The sequence below is a fragment of the Polypterus senegalus genome, chromosome 14, assembly GCF_016835505.1.
Source record: "Polypterus senegalus isolate Bchr_013 chromosome 14, ASM1683550v1, whole genome shotgun sequence".
Taxonomy (NCBI): domain Eukaryota; kingdom Metazoa; phylum Chordata; class Cladistia; order Polypteriformes; family Polypteridae; genus Polypterus; species Polypterus senegalus.
In genome coordinates this window covers 77,929,537-77,953,332 of record NC_053167.1, presented here as the reverse complement: position 1 = coordinate 77,953,332, position 23,796 = coordinate 77,929,537, and the positions used below count along the sequence as shown (strand labels likewise).

Genomic DNA, 23,796 nt, shown 5'->3' with positions numbered 1-23,796 from the left:
TGCCTTTGTGTAAACTCTGAGACCTGAAAGGACATAAGGCAGCAGCATCTTATGATATCTGTGCGCATGGTAAAACTCCACCGAGAAGATCAGCTGGGAATTCAACTAGGGTTTACCTACTGGACTATCATGTCATCAGCTTTATTGTGCTACTGCTTTACATATTTTTTGTGAACTGTTCTGCTAACAAAAGCCATATTTACCCAACCACAGGACAGGAACTTCTTGGCATTAATTGACACTGAACCATTCACACCTTTGCAAAGCCTCAGTATAACCATGAAGTCAGTTTTATATTTCATAACATGGAAGAGTAAAAAAGTGAATAAAAGTTTCAAAAATATATTTCAGACACGCACTTGCTATTTATAAGCAGCACATGCTTTATGTGTGTCCATTTATGAACTAATCATAAAAAAAGTCCTCTTTGCCTTTTTCAGTTATTAGTTTCAAGGCATACTGCAGGGCATTGAGGCTTCAGTTTTAAAGTCTTGTGTTCTCTGCAAATGGCAAATATTTGCATAGGAAAGTAACATGCTTACATTAGAAACAGCAACGAGTCTGTAGTGCTTGACACTTTTAGGCACAGAGAATATTTTATCTGATAGGATGCAAATTAGCAGTGCCCACCTTGTGTACTGATCGGTATCTTGACATGGTAGCCACTTCTCTTTGGTATCATCATTTGTATATGGAAGCAGAAGAGGAAGGGTGTGGAAGTGCATGATGTGAGCCGTATAGCAAGCCATCTTAAACCTTGATCAAATTATTTTTCTCACCAATTATCATTATTTATATCAAATGTTCATCTTAATACAAATCATTGCAAAATCACATTAGATTATGCAGCATTAGAATGAAATGCTGTGGTTCTAATAAGCACGTTAATTAATATTTATCAAATCCATTAACATTAAGTCAAGAAGGAATATAAATGAGTACTTTAGGTGGAAGCTGAAGCTTTCTCTTACATTGCGTATTAGCGTCTCTCCTATCAGCATGCCAAAGATGTCGGTGAAGGTGACAGGCTGACCAGATGCTTTCTTCTTCCATAACGCTTCAATATAACGTTTGATGTGTTGGGGCAGAAGCAGGAAAAGAGGATTGCTGCTAACACTTTTCATCAGTTCCTGATTGATCTCTTTTGGTCCTTTTGCTGGGAAATCAGCATGAGAGTACAGTTTTGACATATACCTTACAGGTAGTTAAAGAGAAAAGGTGACAATGATGAGCGCAAAGGGTTATAACAATAAATGAAAAACAGAAATGAAGAGGTGAAATAAACAAATATGACATATATTTATTATTCCCCTCTGTATTGCTGGATTCTTTAGTTAATGTGAAGGTAGGATTCCAGAATCTTCCACATTATAATCCTGTTAGTTATATGCAGTTAGTATAGACTGAATGAGAAATCAGACAGTCCACAATATCTTAATTGTTCTTTCAACTGTTTAAACACTTTGTAAGTTCTATGGAGGACGAATGAACCTCCTGGCTGGGAGGCAACAATGGAAGGATGTAGGAGTGAATACACAGCCTGGCTGGCATGCCTCGTCATCTTCATCCTGGCTGGGATCGAAGAATAATGAATGGACTGAGTGAATGTGGAGTTGCAGCGTGGAAGTGCAGCCCTGTCAGGGTCTTTGGATGCCACTGTGGGAAGACAATATTGGCTTCCACATGACCCAGAAGTGCTTCCAACATGCAGTGCAGTGACACGGAAGCATTCCCAGGTCTCACTTGGAGGACACTCAATTGGAGGAAGAGGGAAAATAATCTTGTGTTGTATAATTGTGTAATTGGGCTGCATTCAAAAGAAATGTTTTGGTTACAAGTAAAATCCCTTATTTGAACCCAGGAATGTGTTGAGTGATACTGTGCCTGTAGTGTGGGGCACAATGAAGCCCCATTGTATTTACATCTTTTACTGAGTTTGTCCATGATTAATCTGTTTTAACCCCTGCCCTGATATATGAAAACATTTATAAAGCAATTATAGTCATTTCATACTTTTCTTGACTTTATTGATAAATCAACTTATCTGACCCGCAAGAATATGTTTGGCACCAGGATTTGGTAACATTTATATTCCCCCCTCTATCAAAACACACTCATTGTTTCATGAGAACATGACACATTAAAATGTCTGAAGAAGTAACCATAAGATGAAAGATTAACATTATCATTCTTTGGATTTTTTGCTCTGTATTACAATAGCAGTATATCAGCATTAACAACTGATAAACCTTTAAATGTCTGAGTTGCCTTACCAATTCTTGTGAAATTCCAATAGACTTGGAAACTGCACATCTCTTCGAAGAATGTTTTCTTCAAATTACAGAAAAATCATTTCTAAAAAATATTCTGAGGTCTGTTGTTACAGTGATAAAGCCCTATCAACTGAATTTCTTATCATGGGTTGTACGTTGAGAAATGAGAAAGGACCTGCCAGAAAATTCAGTTGATGTGATTTTCCAAATGATGACGTGTATCTAATTCTGACTTAGTACAGTATGATAACCAATTAGACTATTCAAATATTTACTTCAATAGGGTACTTCATTCTCATGAATCCTTAATACCACAACCAGTGGTTTGTGATGGCTGAAAATTCACTCAAATTAGAGAAATGCCACAGAGATATTAATGGTGTCTGGCAATGAGGAAACTGGAATGTAATCTACTGGGAGATGTGCGGATTGCTTTTCTTTTGGACTACACGGATGCCTGCTGGTACACAATCAACTAACACAATGATTTGCTTGTAAGGATTACAGAAAGATTAAGGAAAGTAACATTCCTAAAAATGTGGATACTTCAGCTGTCCACTATCTAGTTATGCATGTCAAACACAGACAGATCGACATAAAATAATAAATCATCAAAAAAAACAAGAAATGAATATTAGAGAGGTATTGTTTTAATACATGTGGTGGGCTGGCACCCTGCCCGGGGTTTGTTTCCTGCCTTGCGCCCTGTGTTGGCTGGGATTGGCTTCAGCAGACCCCCATGACCCTGTAATTAGGATATAGCGGGTTGGATAATGGATGGATGGATGTTTTAATACAAAATGTTATATACAATAACAGGTATAATGTCTAGCAAATCACATTATGCAAACACATTATTTTGCACAGTCTGACATTTCTGCACTGATGCTGTGCTAGACCACAGGAGTCTACTCTTCTCCAAGAACTACTAATCTCTCCAGGTGGATGCTTCTGGCTGCTTTTGTTCTCTTTACCAATATGCAAGCTTTGACCAACACAGGAGCAACCTGGTCCACTACATGGGCCATTCTACTTTGTTCATCATCTGATTACACTCAGAGTAAAGAACAGGTAAGCAGTTCTATTGTTGAGCAGACTTTGATATGGGACACCTGCCCAGTCTTAAGTATGTCACATACGCCATCTTTTACTATTATAAGGTCCTCTACTAACATTTACAAATTGTGGTATCTTACAAAGTTTGTGTTATGTTCTATTGTTTGTACAGTAAGCATCTCCAGTACTTACCACGTAGACCCTGACAAACCAGCAACATATGTGACACAGTCAAGGACACCAGACTCATATAATGCCTTCATAACTCCAGAGAATCCCACCATGGCTCGAAATCCACCCCCTGACCCAAGTACAGCAATCACTGGCACCTGCACAACACAACAAATAAATAAATAAAACATTAACACCTCATTAGTATTTAGCAATCCATCACTCACTATTTGATTTGCTTTGTTGTCATTGAAATGCTCCATTTTGTTAATAAAAAAAAAACACAATTGCCACAGTCAGGAATTAAACTTCACATGAATAACATATCATGTGATCAGTCCTACCACTGAGCCAGCAAAGCCAAACTGACCAATTAGATTGCACGGATGGACCACATGCACACACACACACACACACACACAGAGTTGCATTTTATTAAATAGTAGAAGATAAATATATAATGATATTCTAATTAATTAACATTCCAAATTCAGAAGTCTTTTTAAAATAATCCTAAAGCAAGCTCCCTTTCCCCCAGATCCACCATCTAAAAGTCATATACATCATCCTTATTCTCTTTATAAGACTGCGGCTTGCAAATTATTATCCTACAAGGAAAATAGTGTCTACCATTAAAAAGCTCAATATCTAAAGCAAACTATTTTGATATTTACATTTAAAAAGTTTATAAATTGTATAATAAATGATTTTCAATAATTTTAAAGATTGCAACTTACATCCCGATGTGATGTAGGCAGACAGCGTCCCTTCTCCATTTTTAAAAGACTTTTTATTCCCAGCATTACACGTTCTCTACGTTTTTGCCTGAAAGCCTTCTCCTTGTCACATAGCGCCATACTGAATCGTAGGTCTGTTGATGAGCTTTACATAAACAAAACATTAAAATCAGTAAACGCTAAGAATTGTCTATCTCTACTAATAAGAGCATATTAACTAGTACTTACGACTGCTTTTAAGTTATAGTATAAACTTTAGGGGAAATGCATAAATGTTATATACACACAGTATTGGTTTACTGTTAAACTTCTTTATGTACAGTTTAGTGGAGAACAATGTAATTACTCTAAATTTCTTGTTAAAATATCAAAACCAGTTGCTCCCAAACTTGGTCCTGGAGCTGCCGGTTTTTGTTCCAACCAGAATCACAATCAGTGATGATAATTGATTTCGTTTAATTAGCTGGTTTTCTTTTCTCCTGGTTTTCTGCATTCAGAAAAGAATGGCATTGTGGTTTTTGCATTTATCGGAGATTTACAAATATTTCTGTTTTTGCTCTAGCGTTAAATTCCCAACTGTCTTTTGTTATTTTCTTTTTAATTTTGCCCTTTTTTGTGTAGTTTGCGCCCCTCATTGTATCCTACCACTGACAAATAAAAACAAGCAGAGCAGACTCCTCAGCAAACAACACTGAATAATGGAAGGCTGCAGCCACAAGCTAATTAGTAACTGATGGATTAGACCAGAACAGCTGGAAAGCAGAAAACATATCAGATGAAAATGTTGTTCAAAAGAAAAAACAATACATCATCTGCATATAACTTAGTATATTTTAATAAAACTTTACCAAACCTAGTTTTATAATTTCTTCATTGGCACCGAACACAGAAACTGGGAAATAACAGCTCACTTAATTAGGCTAGGAGTCCGGTTAAAAACACGTTGGTTGGAACAAAAACCCGCAGCCAAAGTTGGCCCCCAGGACTGAGTTGGGAACTGCAGAATTAGTAGATGCATAATATTAGTATATACATACCAAACTTCAAGGAATAATTCCATGAATACTTTGGTCACCTGTAATGAAAGAAACATTACTATTTGACTAAAACTGTTTTAATATTTAATGCCCACAAAATTACACCACCAATACATTATTTACATGTATACACTATATATACAGTACACACTATTTTATTCTAGCACCGACTCTCACTGCAAAAGAAATAGTTAACATGAAGAGCACAGTATCCAGGGTGGATTTACCACCAGGGCATTCTGGGTGCACATTCTTTTCACCCTACTTCAACCCCGGCCCAACGCTCAATGAAACGGTTGACAGTCTGCATGTCAAAATCAACATCCGCTTGATGCAACACCAAAGGGGAGATTGATGAAAAGATCGAGTGTCCGTTACAAGAGTGGGGACAACTATGCTGCATGAAAGAGCAGGGGGAGTGTCTGTATGCAAGTTGTTAATAGTGAGATCAGCTCTCTACTAGGGAGCTTTGCTCATTAAATCAAGCAGGGAACTGTGAGGGTCTTCATTCGGCCTTGCGCACACCCAATCAAGTGCCATATCTGCTTGACAAAAGTTCAACTGATACTGATGATGGTGGTTTGCTGATTGAGTTCACAGTAGTGGTGGAGGTCAGAGGTACGCAGACTGAGGTAACTAGTTCTAAATATTATACTTTCGTTGGTCATGTATGTTGTGTAAATATAATCCATCTTGGCTTTACTGCTGCTGAGAAATGTATTGCTGAAAACACTCACCTTACCAATTGAAAATGCTACTTCTTTTGTTTGTCCTACATCAATATTTGCACAGGAAACAGGAAATGTAGCATTACCAAGGGTCTCATCCATAACGTAGTTAGCATCCATTAGTGTAATCTGGAAAATAAAAGTTTCAATATTTTTTCTTTCTTTCTATATATCATAGCATATTGTATAAGAATAACTATTTTACATTTGTATCTCCTCGATGTTCACTCTGAATTAATGCAGTGGAACTGATAAGTACAGTAAGATATGCAGCGCTATGCTGAAACAGTATTTGTATGAGTCATAAGATGGGCCTACCAAATTCAAAATAAATTTTCATGAATTGTATAAACAAGAATACAATAGAAAACAATAAAAAGAATACAGATTTATAGCCAAGATATTGGACATGTGGCAGAAAAATGTTATAACAGGCTTTTTAATTCATGGAAATACTTTGTACCTGGGTGCTGATGACACACTGCACCTACTCTTTTATATTTTGCTCATATTTTTAAAAATGGATTAATAACATACTTATCTTCTTCTCTCTCTCCCTCTATCACCATACCGTAAGTGTTACAGTTTTAAATCCTAAATTAAATTTCCTTAAATGTGGGAAAATCTTCGAACAGTACAAAGCAATGTAAGTTGAACCATATTCATCTCTACCCTTGAGACAGACAAACTTAAAGGTGAGAGTGAAAATGGAAGTGGCTTTTTGCACGCTAGTTTGCAGTTTACTATATTTTTCCTGCACAGCAACATAAAGAAAGTGAAACAGTATAAGGCTTTAGAGCAACCGAGGGAAAGCGGTTCATTCTTTGTGAAAATAATTTGTTCATCACATTCAAGATCTACACTTTTATGTGTATTGTTACCAATAGCTGATACCAGAAGCTACTTAACTTCACATGACATTAATTTCCTTCACAGACTACAAAGAAATTTAGTAGTGAGTAGGAATTACCTCTAGGATATTCTCCTGGTTAGGATCGAGTATGAATTCAAAGGTTTCATTCCATTGTGGATTAACATCATTGTTAATGTGCCGTGTCCTCTTCCGGCTTTCTGGAGCTGATGAGATAAACAGCTCCACATAGGGGTCTGGAGTATCAACTGCAACAACAAAAGATAACCAAGACATAGTTTAAAGGAATCCATCTTTCAATTCCCTGTACTGCCTCATTTCCAAGGGGTGCTAGATCCTGTCTCAGTTGTACTGGGACCAAGGCAGTAGCTAGTCCATTGTAGGGTGCACACTTTGGCACAATCTCATAGGGGAGTCTTTGGCATGCAAGAAGAAAACAAATTACTTGTAAAACACCACAGAGAAAAAGTGAGAATATACAAACTCCACACTGACACTGATGGACCTGGAAGCAGAACCCGTGTTAGTGGATATATGTGTCAACAACATTTACCACTGCTACCCAAACTTAAAAGTAAGATGATTCAATAAAAAATAATACAATGCTGTTTTAAGAACTACAGACTCCTAAATCAGAGGTGTTTGCTGGTGATGGCGGTTTTCAGCATTTAGTGTAAAGATACACTGGACAGGAAAGCAATGGAGAACACGAAGCATCTCATAATCACTAAAAATCAACCAAAATATTATGTAAACCCACTTAAAGATATTATTGTATTTAACATACACCTTTTCCCAATTTGGAAAAAATATAAACATAAATAATATATATATTTGACTGTATAGAAAGAAGGTACAAAGTTTAGAAACTTAGAACATAATTTAGCCCCTGGTCCACAAGGAGATAAATATTAGAACAAAACCATGGGTAGAGGAAGGACATTAAAGTCGGCATGGCTTCAAGAAAGCTTAAACCATCCTACTATGATCTGTGAAGAGCCTTGTCTTTAAGCAGTACCTCAACATCAATGGGTGTGAAGTTTAATTCAGACAGTTATGGGAAGTTCATTGCATAGTTGGGATTAACAATTAAAAAACTGTGCATTTTTAGCTTGCCTGGCAGCGAAAATCAGTAGGCAGGTAAAGTCCAAGAGTGATTAGAGACTGGAGGGACTGCACAGTGAGGCCATACAATGGTGGTAGGCCCAGACTGCTTCCTAGCAGCAGCTGGAAGGCAATGCTGGGAACAAGCTAGAGGAGTGGTGATGGCGAGTCAAGGAACAAAACACACACGTTGGGTCACAGGATTCTGGATGAGTTGGAGAGAGTGGATAGCATTTAGTGAAATTCTGGCCAGCTTTGAGCCACAGCAGTCCAGTTTTGAGATAACAAGAGCGTGATCTAGAAGATGAGTGATATTAATTACGAGGAAGGGTTCTGCCTTTTGGACATCAAAGCAAGACAGAAGCAATAGGATGGGGGTCAGTGAACAAAATGATGATTAAAAGAAAAGGAATCACCTAAAAGCAAACCAAGGTAAAAGTGATTCACTTTCAAGATAAATGCTTCAAGAAAGAACTGTGGATAAAAAAGGGAAGGTAATTGCAAGATACCCAGGCATGGGCTTAATTTCTGATGATGTTCATTCATCCATGATGAGATGGCAGCGATGTATTTGAAGATCTGTGCTGAAATCTGCATGCTGAAAGGAAAAAAATAGTAAGGAGGAGATGTGGGATGTTTTGGGGAAAATGGCAGCACACTAAAGCCCTGAGAATACCTGAGTGCATAAGGAAAGAATTAAGAGAGACACAAGAAGGCAGCTTAGCACCGATTCCTAAAACCAAATCTTTTCAGGAATTCAGAAGACAGGACATAAAGTTACTCCATGTCACACAGAAGGACTACTGTATAGGCTGGTTTGCACATGCAAGTAAAAACGTCACTGTGCTCTGCATACTCCCAGGAACTACAGATAGAAAACAAATGAATAGTGTCTAATAACTTTTGAGTATGTACAATGTGAAATTTAAAAATAATGAACCTTCACAGGTTTGAAGCAGAATGACAATGTGTGTTAGTAATAGAACTGATGAAAAACAGAAGCAAGCAAAAACCTTAAGACATCAGTCAACCACATTGATTTCTACACCTATAAAATTTAATTCCCTTTTATAGCTTTCAGGAATAGAAAGGGGAGGCACTGCAGTACAGTGATTAGCACTACTACCACACAGTTGCTCAATCCTAGGATGAAATTCTCTCTGAATAGCTAATGTTTTGTTTTTATTCTGTACATTCCTGTCGTTTCTGTGAGGGTTCTTCTGTTGTTGCTGTGGTTTTCCAACACACATCCAAAATAAAAGGTGCTAAGGTCCACTGGCGACTCCAAACTAGCGTGGTGTGAATTAGAGAGCGTGTGTGAGTACAGTAAGCATGCGCTGTAATGGGCTACCTCATCATCTTACTGTGCACTACACGGATGTCCGCTCTGGCTCACCCTGACCATGATCTGGTTAAGTGGAATGGATGACTGTAATGGGAACAGAAATGAACTCATGACATTTACATTTTATTAATTCCTGTTGTATTATACTTTCCAGAAAAAATACAGAACCAATTACAACCAAACCAAAATTAAAACTGCAATGGCATAATAGGGGGGCTCTGATACTACAAGGGACACATAATAACATATCAGTGTCAGAAGAATTTAAAAGCAATGCTCTTTAGTCATTGAAAGGTTACCTATAAAAATCAAAACAAGCTCTAGATAAAGACTAGGTGTCCGTATATATAAAAAAAAAATCAAGTCAATACACATCTTTACATTCTTACAAATATAACAGATACAGTGTAGGCAAGTTTAAAGTCCAAAGCACTGTCTATAGGAAAGGCAGATTTAATTCAACAATCTAAAAGAAATTATAGTTGGGTTGCAAATGTCCTATTTCTTGTAGATTCCTGATTGCTGCACCACTTTATTTTATATCGTGCCTGTTCTGCTGTGACACCACTGCGATTTTCAAGTTCAGTGCCACAGCACAGTTGTTCAGATACATGGATACTGGAGAATGGCAACACAGTGAATCAGTGGTGGGCGCTGAATTGGCAGCTTATGGCACTGGGCCCTAGTCCTAGCCCTGTCATTGGGCTGTTAAAATCTGGAGATTTAATACTGGATCAGCTTGTTAAACTAGATGCTATTGCTTCAACTTCATGTCTGTTAATTTTGAGTCATGAAGTCAATTAAAAGTATTTATGACGTTAGAAACATGCAGAATATCATAAAAAATAGGCAAATGAGTAAAACCTCCTTATTGGTATTATGTGCAGACCAATTACCTAATTACTGTAACTCTCAAAAAGTAAATTACATTTAGAGTAATTCAATTATATAGATTTACCAAACCAAACCCAACAACTGCCTTGGGATATAAGCTAAAGTATCGACACTTAAGAAGATGAATTACAAAAATCTTTAAATGGAATTATTTTTCCTTAAACATAATTATGATATTCTATATTGGCCATGCAATCTAGCGGATGCTGGACTTCAAATCATTAACTTATCATTCAGTACCTGTGCAATCCTCAGAAAGTCAGTTAGCCTGCTTTTGTTCTACATGAATAATTTTATATATATAATTATAATATATAGTCATAGATTGCTGGGGACACCTCTGCTATGGAGGGACCTGGGGAGTCAGTGTGGACAGAACACTGCCTCCCCCGAAACACTAGATGGCAGCCTCCCTGGGTGGCAGCGTACCTCGGACTCCCACAGGGCTTCATGGGAGATGGAATGCAGCTGCAGCTGTTCCTGAGCCCGTAACAGCGGTTCTTCCACCACACCTGGAAGTGCTGCCAGAAGTAGGGCAACAACTGCACCAGATGTAAAAGCCAGCCCTGACACAGACAGATGCAGGACACAGGATCAAAGCACACAAGCAGTTTTTATTTTCTTTTTCCCTTGTGTTCCCCACAAGTATAACACACAATCCCCAGCACAACACCATGCTTTTCCTTCTCTTTTCTTTGTCTTTCTCCTCTACTCTCCCTCCAGCAAGCTTCATCGTCCCCCTTTCCGACTCTGGCTCAGAATTACCCTCATTCAAGCCTTTTAGCTGCCTCCCATGCACATGTGTATAACAATACATATATTTTTTTTTTTTTAAGGCTGGTGAGAAAAAAAGGAAACCTGAAACTCAGAATAAAAAAAACACTTGTAGATAAAGCTAAAGACAGTTTCATAAAGGTTACCAGAGAAATGCAAAGATTATAGATAAACTAAATGTCACTTACTCAACATTTCTCAGAGTTGGTTTTCATCAATGTGGCACACTACAGACCCTGACTAAGTCAAAGATGTGAGCAACTGAAACCCATGGTGCATTTTATACTAATACTGGTGTGCTACTTTCTTTCATGTCGTTTAACAAATGCAGGATTGTGTTGTTAAAGACAGCAAGGCGACACAATGCTCAAGATTACTGTATCACGATTAGTTTGATTTCATGTGTGGTCACTGACAGTGAAGGGGTTACATGTTCACCTTGTGTTTTGATCCGGATTTCTCTCAGTACTCTATTTGTATTCCACATTTATTTACCAAATGCATTTGGTACTACATTTTCTAGGTTGTGGGCTTAAATGATGTCTCTGAATGGATCTGGTATGTGTTTGTGCAGGTGTGTGCCCTATGGAGGACTGCGGTTCCATCCTGGGTTCATTTCTGATCTTGTGGTCAGTTTTGCTTGGATATGTTACATGCAAATTAAGAACAGCATCTCTATTATTCAGTTTTCCTACATACAACTCTTGTTACTTTCTGTACTGCCGTCCTGAAGGTACAGACTACAGCACATTAAAAGCGCTTTATAGGTTCAGTCATGCATCTGGGAAGCCAGAACATGTGCTAATCTATTCGAAAACATCCACAGCAAAGAACATGGTGCTGCACATTGTTCTGTGAAGAGTCTGATGGATAGCCACAGAAAAAATGAGAGTCTCCGGTGCCTCTCTTTAAAAACAGATGCCTCTCAGGCTTATCCTACTCGGACCTTGCAGCATGGAGAGATGTCATCCAACAGGTGCAGACACCCTTCAATCCTGGCCCGTGTCCCCGCCACCCGATCCATCCATGGCATTCCATGGGGAGCCACCAGACCCTGCTCTGCTCCATGCCCACAGCTTCCGATCATGGCTCCACCCAGTTAACTGCACACTGTCCTCCCATGCCTGCCAATCGCTGGCTCCACCCGGGGAGAGGACACTCCTGATCTTAATGATCACTCCTGCTCCCTAGTTGCTCAACACGAGGGATCCCCACGCCCCCTTCCTGAGCGCTGACCACACATGCTCGTCCCTGGGGTTCCATTCCTGTCCGCCTGCTTCTCTCTTACATCAATTCACTCCTACTCCTGGCTCTGTTCTCCTCACAGTAACCTCCATCCTTTTATCTGTTTTTCCTTTCGATCTCTCTCATTTCTCCCTCGTGCTCTCCTTTTATATGATGGGGAGCAGTTGCATGTGTAATCGCCGGATTGCCTCCCTGGGCTGATAATGAGGCAATCAGACTTTCTCGCTCCAACCCGGAGATGATCCATCTTCTCAGACACTCACTTGTACCTACTCCAATCCCCAGCACGAGCAAGTCCAATTATTTGTTTATTAAAATCGGTGCTGCGCCACGGACCACTCATCACAAGCACGTGCAGTATAGTGTATACATAATATTTCCTACAGGTGTTAATTCTGCTTGGACAACAATCACAATTATTATACCAAATTATCACACATCCTGAAGCTGCACTAGTTAGGTTAACTAGACACCCTGATTAGACCTCATATGTGTAAGCGTGGGTGAGGACATGACTGAGCCCTGCAATGGGCTGCTGCCAAGTTCAAGGGTGTTGTCTGCATTGCATCCAGTGCTACCTGGACAGGACCTGGACCCCAGGACCTTGAATTGGATTGAAAGGGTTTGATTATGAATGGATGCGGTTTACTGAGTGAGACAAATTGTAGGTAGTAGGTAGAATTACTGTAAAACAGAATGAAATGTGAAAAAATTTGTATTTATTAAAGGCAGGAATAAAAATAGTTAGAGAGAGATAAAAAAAAGTATTATGGGGCCATTAAATAAATCCAGTGAGTTGTGAGGTGACTTTACAGCCCATCTTTCTTTACAATACTTCTAAAACCATTCATCAATTGACGTCAATGTAACACAGTAAAAGCCAATAAAAAGAAACATTAGTTGTACTCCCTGGTTCTAATTGTGGATCACAGGTGTGCAATGAACTATTTTAACCTTTAAGAAGATAAATGTGGAAAAATGAGCATAAAACAACATATTTCAACATCGTTGACATTTATTGAATGAAATAGGATCTGAGGGAAATAATGAAAAAAGATGCATTCCTTCTCAGAGTAATATATTATAAGAAATCACTTACGCAAATCACCGATTGCTCCTTTCGTGACATTCTGCGCTCGTACCACCTTCACTCGGAATTTGTGAGAGTACTGGTGTTCTACCTAGATTGAACAGAAACAAACATCACAAGTACTGTAAATCAATAAAAGTCCCATAAAAGGACTAATCTTTAGTTATACCCTAATCTAAAAAAATCTAATTGTTTTCCAACTTCAATGAATAGAATATTGAAAATGGCTTATACATGAATCATGCAGGATTTTTTATAATGTTACTTGAAAATTTTTCCATCTAATGTCAGGATCTGAAGTTATGGAAAAACAATTCTGCTAATGTGTAAAATTAATGAATGATGACAGAATTATTAAAACAGTGTATATATACAGCACTCCACTTCCACTTAGCACTCTGGCATTTCCTTTTTTTCAGTTGTCAGTCTTTCCTTCCTGAATTCTGTTCTGGTATTTCTGATTATGTTATTTTTCACAAATGACCACATACTAAATTCTTGCCATGTTCCTCAAGTAATCTGCAGTAGTGTTTCATTTACTGCACCAATGGTGTTGTGGGGAACATCTGAAATCTAAAGACAACGAATGAGTGTTCACATCTCAGGAGCTCTAGGATAAAAAATTTTAGTGGTCTTTTTACCCCCAATCTTCATTCCATGTTATTGATAATAAACAAAAAGAACAGCATTTTAGCTATGTCAACTATATCTAGCTATGGTCAGAAAAAAAATAAGGAAAACATATCTTCTTATGTAATATGCTACCGTGGCTGTCCGTTTGTCAGTCCAGGATTTTAAATCACCTGTAGCTTGAACTATTGACCTGAAATTTGGTACACATATACTATGTTATGTCTAGGTTATTCCTCTTTTTATTTTTATTTTATTTTATTTTAGAATCAACTTTTGGCAGTGGCCAGCAGGGTGGTCATGCAGCGCATTTGTACGGGCACCATTCTAATTCCCTACTACCTTCGCCGTTACTTCCCCTACCTCGTCATATCTAAAATCATTCTTGAGGCAGCTTGAAGACTTAAGTTCCACCTTAAGTGAAAAATTAAGGTAAACGGACTAATCAATTGCAACACAAAACTGACTTAATCAATTTTAATGTGAAAAGATGCCAATGAAAGAAGAGAAGAAACGGGCTGTTAGGGTGGAGAAAACAAGGGCTACTCAGGAAGCAGCAAGCACATCACCCTCTGAGCAAACAAATGCTAAACGTACAGAGAAAGAGGATGAAAAATAGGAATGTTCAAGTCAAGTGTATTCACTGCACGTTACTGTGCAGTGCACCATTACTGTTTTTTTATATTGATCTCCATTTTTATCTGTAAAGTATTACAAAGGTGTACTAGTGGTGCCCCCATTCATTGGCTATGATCAGAATCAAATACAGCCTAATAAATGGTTGATGGCGGTTTTCTAATTTTATGAGATAAACAATGGGAGCCAAGTGCACGTTCAGGTGTCTATCCACAGAATATATTGGTTGGCACCTTGAAGAAGGCAGAGTGTTTTTGGAAGTAGGGAACATATTAGTTTTCGATTTTCGATGCTCTTTTCGATTTACTTGCTTCCGTTAGGTCAGATTATCTCAGGGCATAACGTGAGCTACCACAGCTATGCCGATGACACACGGCTGTATTTATCAATAGCACCTGGACGACCCCGAAACTCTTGATTCACTGACACAATGTGTCACTTGTGTTTCCGAATGGATGAGTTCTCAAACTAAATAGAGAGAAAACAGAAATTTTAGTGATTGTCAATAATGGATATAATGAGGTTATTAGAAATAAACTTGATGCATTAGGATTAAAAGTCAAGATGGAAGTCAAGAATTTAGGGGTAACTACTGACTCTGACCTGAATTTTAAATCATATATTGATCAGACTACTAGGACAGCATCTTTTCACTTAGGAAATATAGCAAAAGTTAGACGTCTTATAACATTGCAAGATGCTGAAAAATTAGTTTACGCTTTTGTTTTCAGTCAGCTAGATTACTGTAATGCACTCCGCTCAGGACTACCCAAAAAAGGCATCAATCGATTGCAACTAGTGCAGAATGCAGCTGCTAGAATCTTAACTCAGAAACGAAAATCCAAGCATATCACCCCAGTTTTGATGTCACTATGTTGGTTACCTGTGCCATTTACAATTGACTTTCAAATATTGCTTATGCTTTACAAAGCCTTAAATAATCTCGCTCCATCTTATATTTCGGAATGTCTGACACCTTATATTCCAAATCGTAACCTTAGATCTTCAAATAAGTGTCTACTTAGAATTCCAAGAGCTAAACTTAAAATAATTGGTGAGGCGGCCTTGTGCTGTTATGCACCTAAAATCTAGAACAGCTTGCCATTAGGAATTTGCCAGGCTAATACAGTGGAGCACTTTAAAACACTGCTGAAAACAGATTACTTTAAAATGGCTTTCTCATAGCTTCATCTTAGTTAAATCCTGATGCTCTGTATATTCAATTAATTATCATGATTATTCATGGTGGCTCCAAAATTTGTACTAACCCCTGCTTTCTCTTCTGTTCTTTTTCCAGTTTTATGGGGTGGCGACTTGCGCCACCACCACCTAATTAAAGCACCATGATGTCCCTACATTGATGGATTAAAGGCCAGAAGTCCAAATGACCGTCATCATCAAGTTCTTCCATGAGAACCCTGAATACCATGCGGACTGATTGATGTCATTTATGTTAGGTAGAATGCCTAGAGGGGGCTGGGTGGTCTCATGGCCTGGAGCCCTTGCAGATTTTATTTTTTTCTCCAGTTGTCTGGAGTTTTTTTGTTTTTTCTGTCCTCCCTGGCCATTGGACCTTACTTTTATTTTATGTTCCCTAATTTTAATTCTTACTTTGTCTTTTTTCTTTTTCTTCATCATGTAAAGCACTTTGAGCTACATTGTTTGTATGAAAATATGCTATATAAATAAATGTTGTTGTTGTTGTAGTTTAATTTTCTCAACCCACCTTGGATGCAATTTGTCCAATTGAGTACCTTGAAGCCCCTTTATCATAAGTGGTCCTCTGAATTTAAATGGTGAGTGGAGATTACCCAGAAGTTCCTATGTGTTTACTAACACAGGAGTAAAAAATGAATGGATTAATCACAGGGATTGCCACATGGCTCCTGTGTTACAAAATGGAAGTAATAACATTTCGTGCACAAATGGCTTCTGCAAAGCTGTACCTGATAAAAGTCAGATTAAGTCAAGTTTTATTTGATCAGTTTGTTGTTTTCAACAGTGTATATCAAGTATAGTAGAAAAGCACCAACACACTGTATAGGACCTGCTTTAGAAATGTTCCTGGCTGGTTCTGTGTCCCTTTACGACAGATACTGAAAGACATTTGTAGCTTTAATTATAGTCTTGAAAGTATTTTTTTTTCACTGTCCAATTACCAAACTATAGGGAGATTCACTCAAAAGAGGCCCTGAATATTCTGTTGTAAGCAATCTGAACCAAAAAATATGCTATATACAGTCATATGAAAAAGTTTGGGAACCCCTCTCAGCCTGCTTAATAACTGACTCTACTTTCAACAAAAAAGATAACAGTCTTTCATTTCCTAGGAACATCTGAGTACTGGGGTGTTTTCCAAACAAAGATTTTTAGTGAAGCAGTATTTAGTTGTATGAAATAAAATCAAATGTGAAAAACTGGCTGTGCAAAAATGTGGGTCCCCTTGTAATTGTTCTGATTTGAATGCATGTAACTGCTCAATACTGAATACTTGCAACACCAAATTGGTTGGATTAGCTCGTTAAGCATTGAACTTCATAGACAAGTGTGTCCAATCATGAGAAAAGGTATTTAAGGTGGTCAATTGCAAGTTGTGCTTCCCTTTGACTCTCCTCTGAAGAGTGACAGACAGCATGGGATCCTCAAAGCAACTCTCAAAAGATCTGAAAACAAAGACTGTTCAGTATCATGGTTTAGGGGAAGGCTACAAAAAGCGATCTCAGAGGTTTAAACTGTCAGTTTCAAGTGTAAGGAATGTAATCAGGAAATGGAAGGCCACAGGCACAGTTGCTGTTAAACTCAGGTCTGGCAGGCCAAGAAAAACACAGAAGCGGTATATGCGCAGGACTGTGAGAATGGTTACAGACAACCCACAGATCACCTCCAAAGACCTGCAAGAACATCTTGCTGCAGATGGTGTATCTGTACATCATTCCACAATTCAGCGCAATTTCCACAAAGAACATCTGTATGGCAGGGTGATGAGAAAGAAGCCCTTTCTGCACTCACGCCACAAACAAAATCACTTGTTGTATGGAAATGCTCATTTAGACAAGCCAGATTCATTTTGGAACAAAGTGCTTTGGACTGATGAGACAACAATTGAGTTATTTGGTCATAGCAAAAAGCACTTTGTATGGCGGAAGAAGAACACCGCATTCCAAGAAAAACACCTGCTACCTACTATCAAATTTGGTGGAGGTTCCATCATGCCGTGGGGCTGTGTGGCTAGTTCAGGGACTGGGGCCCTTGTTAAAGTCGAGGGTTGGATGAATTCAACCCAATATCAACAAATACAGGTCACATGAAGGCTGTTCTAGGAGGATTAGGATCAAAAATCTATTTCTTTTTTTTTTATTTTCTTGATTTTATTGTAATCATTCCATACTAATAGCTCAATGTTTACAAAAATAGGATTGAAAACAAATCAACCTCCACCCCTGAGAAAGAAAGCATGGCCAACGGGGTAAACAGGTTTATATTCCCATCTGCAACTCTGAAATGAATCAACTGCCCAACTGTCTTTTTGAACTAAGATCCTGGATGGCTAATAATTTTCTTGATTTGAATCAAAATAAAACGGAGGTACTTATAGTGGGTCCATCAGCTAAAGCCCAAATTGGTCTTGGACTTCTCGGTTCTTTCTCTGTCTTTTGAAAAGCTCAAGTCCACATTCTTGGTGTTATCTTTGATAGTAACCTCTCTTTTGAGAAACAGATTAATTCTGCAGTTAAGAGTTTTTTTTTCAGCTTCGTCTATTAGGTAAGATCAAGCCTTTTTTTATCTTCTAGGGATCTTGAGAAAGCTACGCATGCTTTTATCTTTTCTTGCCTTGATTACTGCAACTCACTGTATTCTGGGATTAGCAAATCCCTAATACGCAGGTTACAGTTGGTCCAGAATGCTGCCGCTCGCTTTCTGGTTGGTGCAGGAAAATCTGATTCTATTTCTCCAATATTAGCTTCTTTACACTGTCTGCCTGTCAGTTTTCAAATTGATTTTAAAATCTTATTGCTAGTTTTTAAATCTTTACATGGGCTTGCTCCTGCCTATTTATCTGAATTGTGTGCTTTACACCAGCCATCTAGAGTGCTTAGATCTTCTGGTCAGTTGTCTCTTGTTGTCCCTTGTACCAAGTGTAAAACTAAAGGGGACAGAGCGTTTGCAGCTGCTGCTCCTCGCCTGTGCAACTCTTTACCTCATCACATAAAGGAGTCGTCTACAATTGAACTGTTTAAAACAAGATTAAAGACTCATTTCTATTCACTTGCTTTCTGTGACCTTCAGTAATACTGATGGTTTCCTCATTGTGATTATGTAATCTTACTTCTATTTATTATTTACAGTATTTTATTTATGTTCATTTATTTTATTTCTATTTATGTTATTTGTATGTTTTTTCTCTTCTTTTATTGTAAAGCACTTTGGCCACAGCATTCCTATGTTGTTTTAAATGTGCTATATAAATATATTGACATTGACAAAACTTAAAGCTAGTAAAAATAAGTAAATTGATGAGTTTATTAAGCGGATAAAGCTTAATGGAGAACAAAAAGAAATTGGGAGAGAATCTGCTTCCTCAGTGCTTTAAGAGCTTAATCCAAAATATTATTGATTAAATCCTGCTAGGTTTTGAAAAAGTTCTGCACAGATCCTCTAAGTGAGAATTAGATTTTTTCCGGTTTCAAATAGAATAAAACAAGAGCAACCCAATTTCTTATAGGGCACTATCACATACACACACAACTTCACTCATACTGGGCCACACCATAATAGCCAAGTGATTTCAACCATATGGGTAAAGAAGAATGTTGAAATGCTGCACAAATTGTGCCCAGGGTGGGGTTTGAACCTACAATACTTTGGCTAAAAAGTGTTTGCACAAACTTTAACCACCCAGTAAAGGTGCTCATTCATGACTCTGAATCTAAATACACAAACACCTGGAGCCTTTCACTTCTTCACTTTATTCAATCTGGATATCTACATAATAAGGTACTTTCTTTTCCCTATATGCTCCTATCCATTTCTATTGATATTTTTATTTCTATTTTCATTGGCAGCTATCCAGTATGGGCAGCATACCAGACCAAGCTCTCCTCCATGTACTCCCCACACTCAGTCCTGCAGTATAAGGAAGAGCTCCATTACACAGTTTAGAAATATTTTTCACATTTAATCCTATCCTCACTTACAGACCAAAAAAACAGAGATACTTGAGGTGTCGTAACAGAAAATGCACCGGGCCATCACATTTCATCAGCAGTCTTTTCACTTGAATTAATCTGCATGCTTAACTCATGAATGGTGGTTTTTAAAAGGTGTAAGAAGACTAGACTGATGACACCCCATCCATATCATCAGGTTAATAACAAGAGTTCTTTACTCTTACTACACAATGATTCATAGATGTACACACTGAACAGTATTATAACAAGCTTCAATAAAAGTTATTATCTCTTTTTTTGGGAAAGATTTCAACCCTCCAGCGCAACCTTCAAACGGATTAAGCAGCTCTAAAATGTTATGCAAGACTTCCAAGAATTTAAGCGTACTGAAATACCAATGTTAAACTAATTCCATAAACATGAATTATATGTATTGTATAGTATTGTATGTAACATGTCAACAAATGCACATATGGTATTACACTGAAGAAGAATTTGCTGGTTTATAACTCGAGGAGTAACATTTTGTGCACAGTGCATTTGAATATTCCACAGCTTCATCTTGCATCAGCTCACACCATATATTTCTCAGTTAAGGGAGTCTGACTTGCTGAATGATTTATCTCAGCATTCAAATGCTAAAGCTATGACTATCATATTTTATAGAGAAGTGGGAGGTCAACCAAGATAAAAACGTAAATATTAGTGAGTGTTGCTCCCTCCAGCTCTCCCGTCTTTACTGATTTCAAATGATGTATTACTTGGAATATTACCAGCATAGCATAACAAAAGTGCCAACTTGAGTAAGGAACAGATTATGCTCAGTTTTTACTTGAGATGGTAATGGTGTCTGATCAGGTGTGTGTGTGTGTGGGTATTGTATGGATGCAGTTCCATCTGATATAACTACATTTTATTCTGCTGTCCCTGTCACTGACTATAAAGTAGTTGCACTGCAATACAAACATTGGTTTCCCAATTTGTAAGCGTAAGTTGGAAGAAAGAAAGAAAGAAAGAAAGAAAGAAAAAAAGAAAGAAAGAAAGACAGAAAGAAAGAAAGGAGACAGGCCAGTAAGGCCAACAAGCTGGTCTGCCCTGTTCATCTAGATCAGGGGTGCCCAATACGTCGATCGTGATCGACCAGTAGATCAGAAAGGTAGTGCAGGTAGATCGCGTTGCATTCAAAAAAAATTTTTTTTAAATGTTAGTCTATCATATATCCTCCCTATGGCATTTGCCACTTGATTGACATACAGGGCGGCCAGTCTGAGATCTCTTTTCTTCTGACACACTGGTCATACCGCATGCACGATCAAATGCGCGAGCTACTGCAAAACTCCAGCTATCTAAGTGATCTTCCAATTTATATCGATGGGGATTTTAAAAAAAAATTGTTGGGCTGGATGTGGAATTAGAAGAGGATTTTTTTTCTCTCACAATGTCACAATCGAAGTGCGCTTGTCTGATCTGTCAATCTATTATTGCTATTCCAAAGAAGAAAAATGTGGAAAGGCACTTTCAATCTGTTCATAAAAACTACAAAACTGATGTCCTTCTAAAAAGCGATCTGAAAAAGAGAAAGGAGAGGGAACTAAAATCACAGTTAATCGGACAGCCGTCATTTTTCTCTCGGCTGAATTCAAAAGTAAAGGCAGACACACCGAAGCATCATTCCGGGTGAGTCACTCGATCGTTAAGCATAAGAAGTCCTGCCCAGTTGGAGAGATGATAAAAGATGCCTTCGTTGAGGCGGATGGCTAGGGAGAAATTCCTTCTTAGATTTCAAGACCCCTGGCCGGAGAAAAAGGAGTTTCTCCTTGTCATTAAACACGCAGAATACAAGCAACTTAATTAAAATCAATGGCCATTAGACTTGGCATTTTTTTTCCGATCTGACCAACATGTTGAATGAGATTAATTTATAGCTGCCAAGGAAAAGAGAAAATCATGGTCAATATGATTAGCTCAGTTAATGCTTTCAAACGAAAAATGCAACATTTGTCCTCAAAGCTGCAGCGCCTTGATTTGGGGAACATCTAAAACCTCGCGTCAGAGCTGGAGACGCAATGGAAGGCGTGTGTGCAACTTGACAACATACGCTACACAGACACTTCAATCATGCACCCTCTTAATCTCATTTTGTGTAAACTCCTTTAATCTCTACTCATAGTTCATACCTCTTAATCCCGGAATTAGCCTAGTTGCTCTTTGCCATACTTTCTCTGTTGCTGCGATGTCTTTTTGTTATAAAGAGAAGTAAACTGACCAGCTTACTGCAGGTGAGACCTCACTAGTAATTTTAAGCATAACCTCCCATGACTTGTACCCCCACCCATGGTGAACTATAACCTAACATCCTATTAGCTTTCTTGATCACACCTGTACTCTGTCTTGATGCTGATAGCGATGAGTCCACTGCGATTTCTAAATCCTTGTCTTAAGGCATACTTTCAATTTTTAGACCTCCCATTGTGTATTCAAAGCAAACATTTTTATTTCCTTTGTGTAATACTTTACAATTACTTACATTCAATTTTACCTGCCACAAATCTGCACAAGCCTGTATATTATATAAGTTCCTCTGTAAAAAGTTTGCTGACTCTACGCTTTTTTCCTTCCATTTAGTTTGGTATTATTTGCAAACCTAACCAATTTATTGATTATATTCTTGTGCATATCATTTATGTATATTAAAAATAGTAGTAGCCCCAGCACAGATCTCGTAGAAACACCACTTTAAACATCACCTAATTCAGCAAAAAAATTTCCCTCACCATAACCCTTTGCTTCTTGTGTTTGAGCCAATTTTGAACCCACCTACCCTGAAGTCCCACTTGTTTAATTCTGATCACTTTTGTGCTATCTTATAAAATTCCTTCTGAAAATCCAGATAAATAATACCATGTGCACCTCTCTTATCAAATGCTTTTGTTGCTTCCAAAATTAGATGCATATGTACCAGAGAGAGCTAGATTATAAAAAAGTGCAAAAAGAAGCAGCCCAAACTACTTCTGCAAAAAATATTTCATTAGACTCCATGGTGTCAGGTAATCTTGATTTAAGTCACCCCAAATGGTGATTAATAGGTGATATTACAGAAGTGGTTTAAATCATGAAGGGCACAAGTATTTATTTTAAATTGGGGTCTTCAACTAGAACACAAAAGGCACAGATGGAAGTTAGTTGATGGTTAAGATGCCACTAGTGGTAGAAAGCTTCACTTGACATACAGAACAAGTATGTAGACTAAATTTATAAGTATAGTAGACAAACACATGTTGGGGATACTCGGATACTGACAAAGATTTTCAAACTCAAGAGTTGCTAAGCTGCATGGGAGCAGGGATGTTTCTAGGATTTGATGGTATCAGGGCCTTAGCCCCTTATGGGGGTTTAAGGACATCCTTCTCTGAGCTGTTACACTCTCACTCAGCCTCAAAACATATCGTAATCGGTGCTTGAATTGGAACTCAGTTATTGCCAGTACTCTGTGTTTTGTCAGACTCTTGTTCCTCCTCACAATGCGATTTTAATTCACATTTAAAAAATTCTCTAAACTGCTTAGACAACCACCTGTTCCCCTCCAAGTTTAGAGTGCAAAGATACGCGAATATAAGATCAAAGAGCCACAGGGAGATGCCCTCTTGGGGATTTTCACTAACAAACATATATAGTTGTGAAAAGCTGGAGGCAGGGGTTTGCCCTCTTGATGGTTCAACAGTGGGGAAATAAATGCAAAAAGTTGGGGGGTGGTGGTAAATAAATGAAAGATCGGGAGAATGGCACAATATATCAAGGGCTTAAGCCTCTGAAGCCATCCCTCCCCATGCCACTGGATGGTTGATGAGTGTCAAGCTCAAATTTGTAATGGGACTTATGTCTTTGCCATGTAATGCCTTATTTTTGTGACATTACAGTCATCTTAAAAGCATGATTGGGGCTAATGCCCTATCAGATTGAGGACCATCATCCAGGACTATAGACTTCTGAAATATGAATATGTATCTTCTTAAGGATTTACCTGCATCCAAATTCAT

General features: G+C 38.1%; 1 protein-coding gene across 1 annotated transcript in view; it reads right to left on the bottom strand.

The window, feature by feature from the left end:
* The window catches only part of LOC120514410 (cytosolic phospholipase A2-like), an 88,935-nt gene that overhangs the window by 25,891 nt on the left and 39,248 nt on the right, over positions 1-23,796 (bottom strand). The window contains exons 3-9 of the mRNA XM_039734768.1: positions 13,335-13,416; positions 6,973-7,121; positions 6,012-6,131; positions 5,275-5,312; positions 4,238-4,382; positions 3,522-3,658; positions 972-1,194 (exon numbers count right to left, since the gene is read on the bottom strand). Coding sequence (XP_039590702.1) covers positions 972-1,194; positions 3,522-3,658; positions 4,238-4,382; positions 5,275-5,312; positions 6,012-6,131; positions 6,973-7,121; positions 13,335-13,416 — 894 coding nt within the window. The remainder of the gene's footprint in view (positions 1-971; positions 1,195-3,521; positions 3,659-4,237; positions 4,383-5,274; positions 5,313-6,011; positions 6,132-6,972; positions 7,122-13,334; positions 13,417-23,796) is intronic.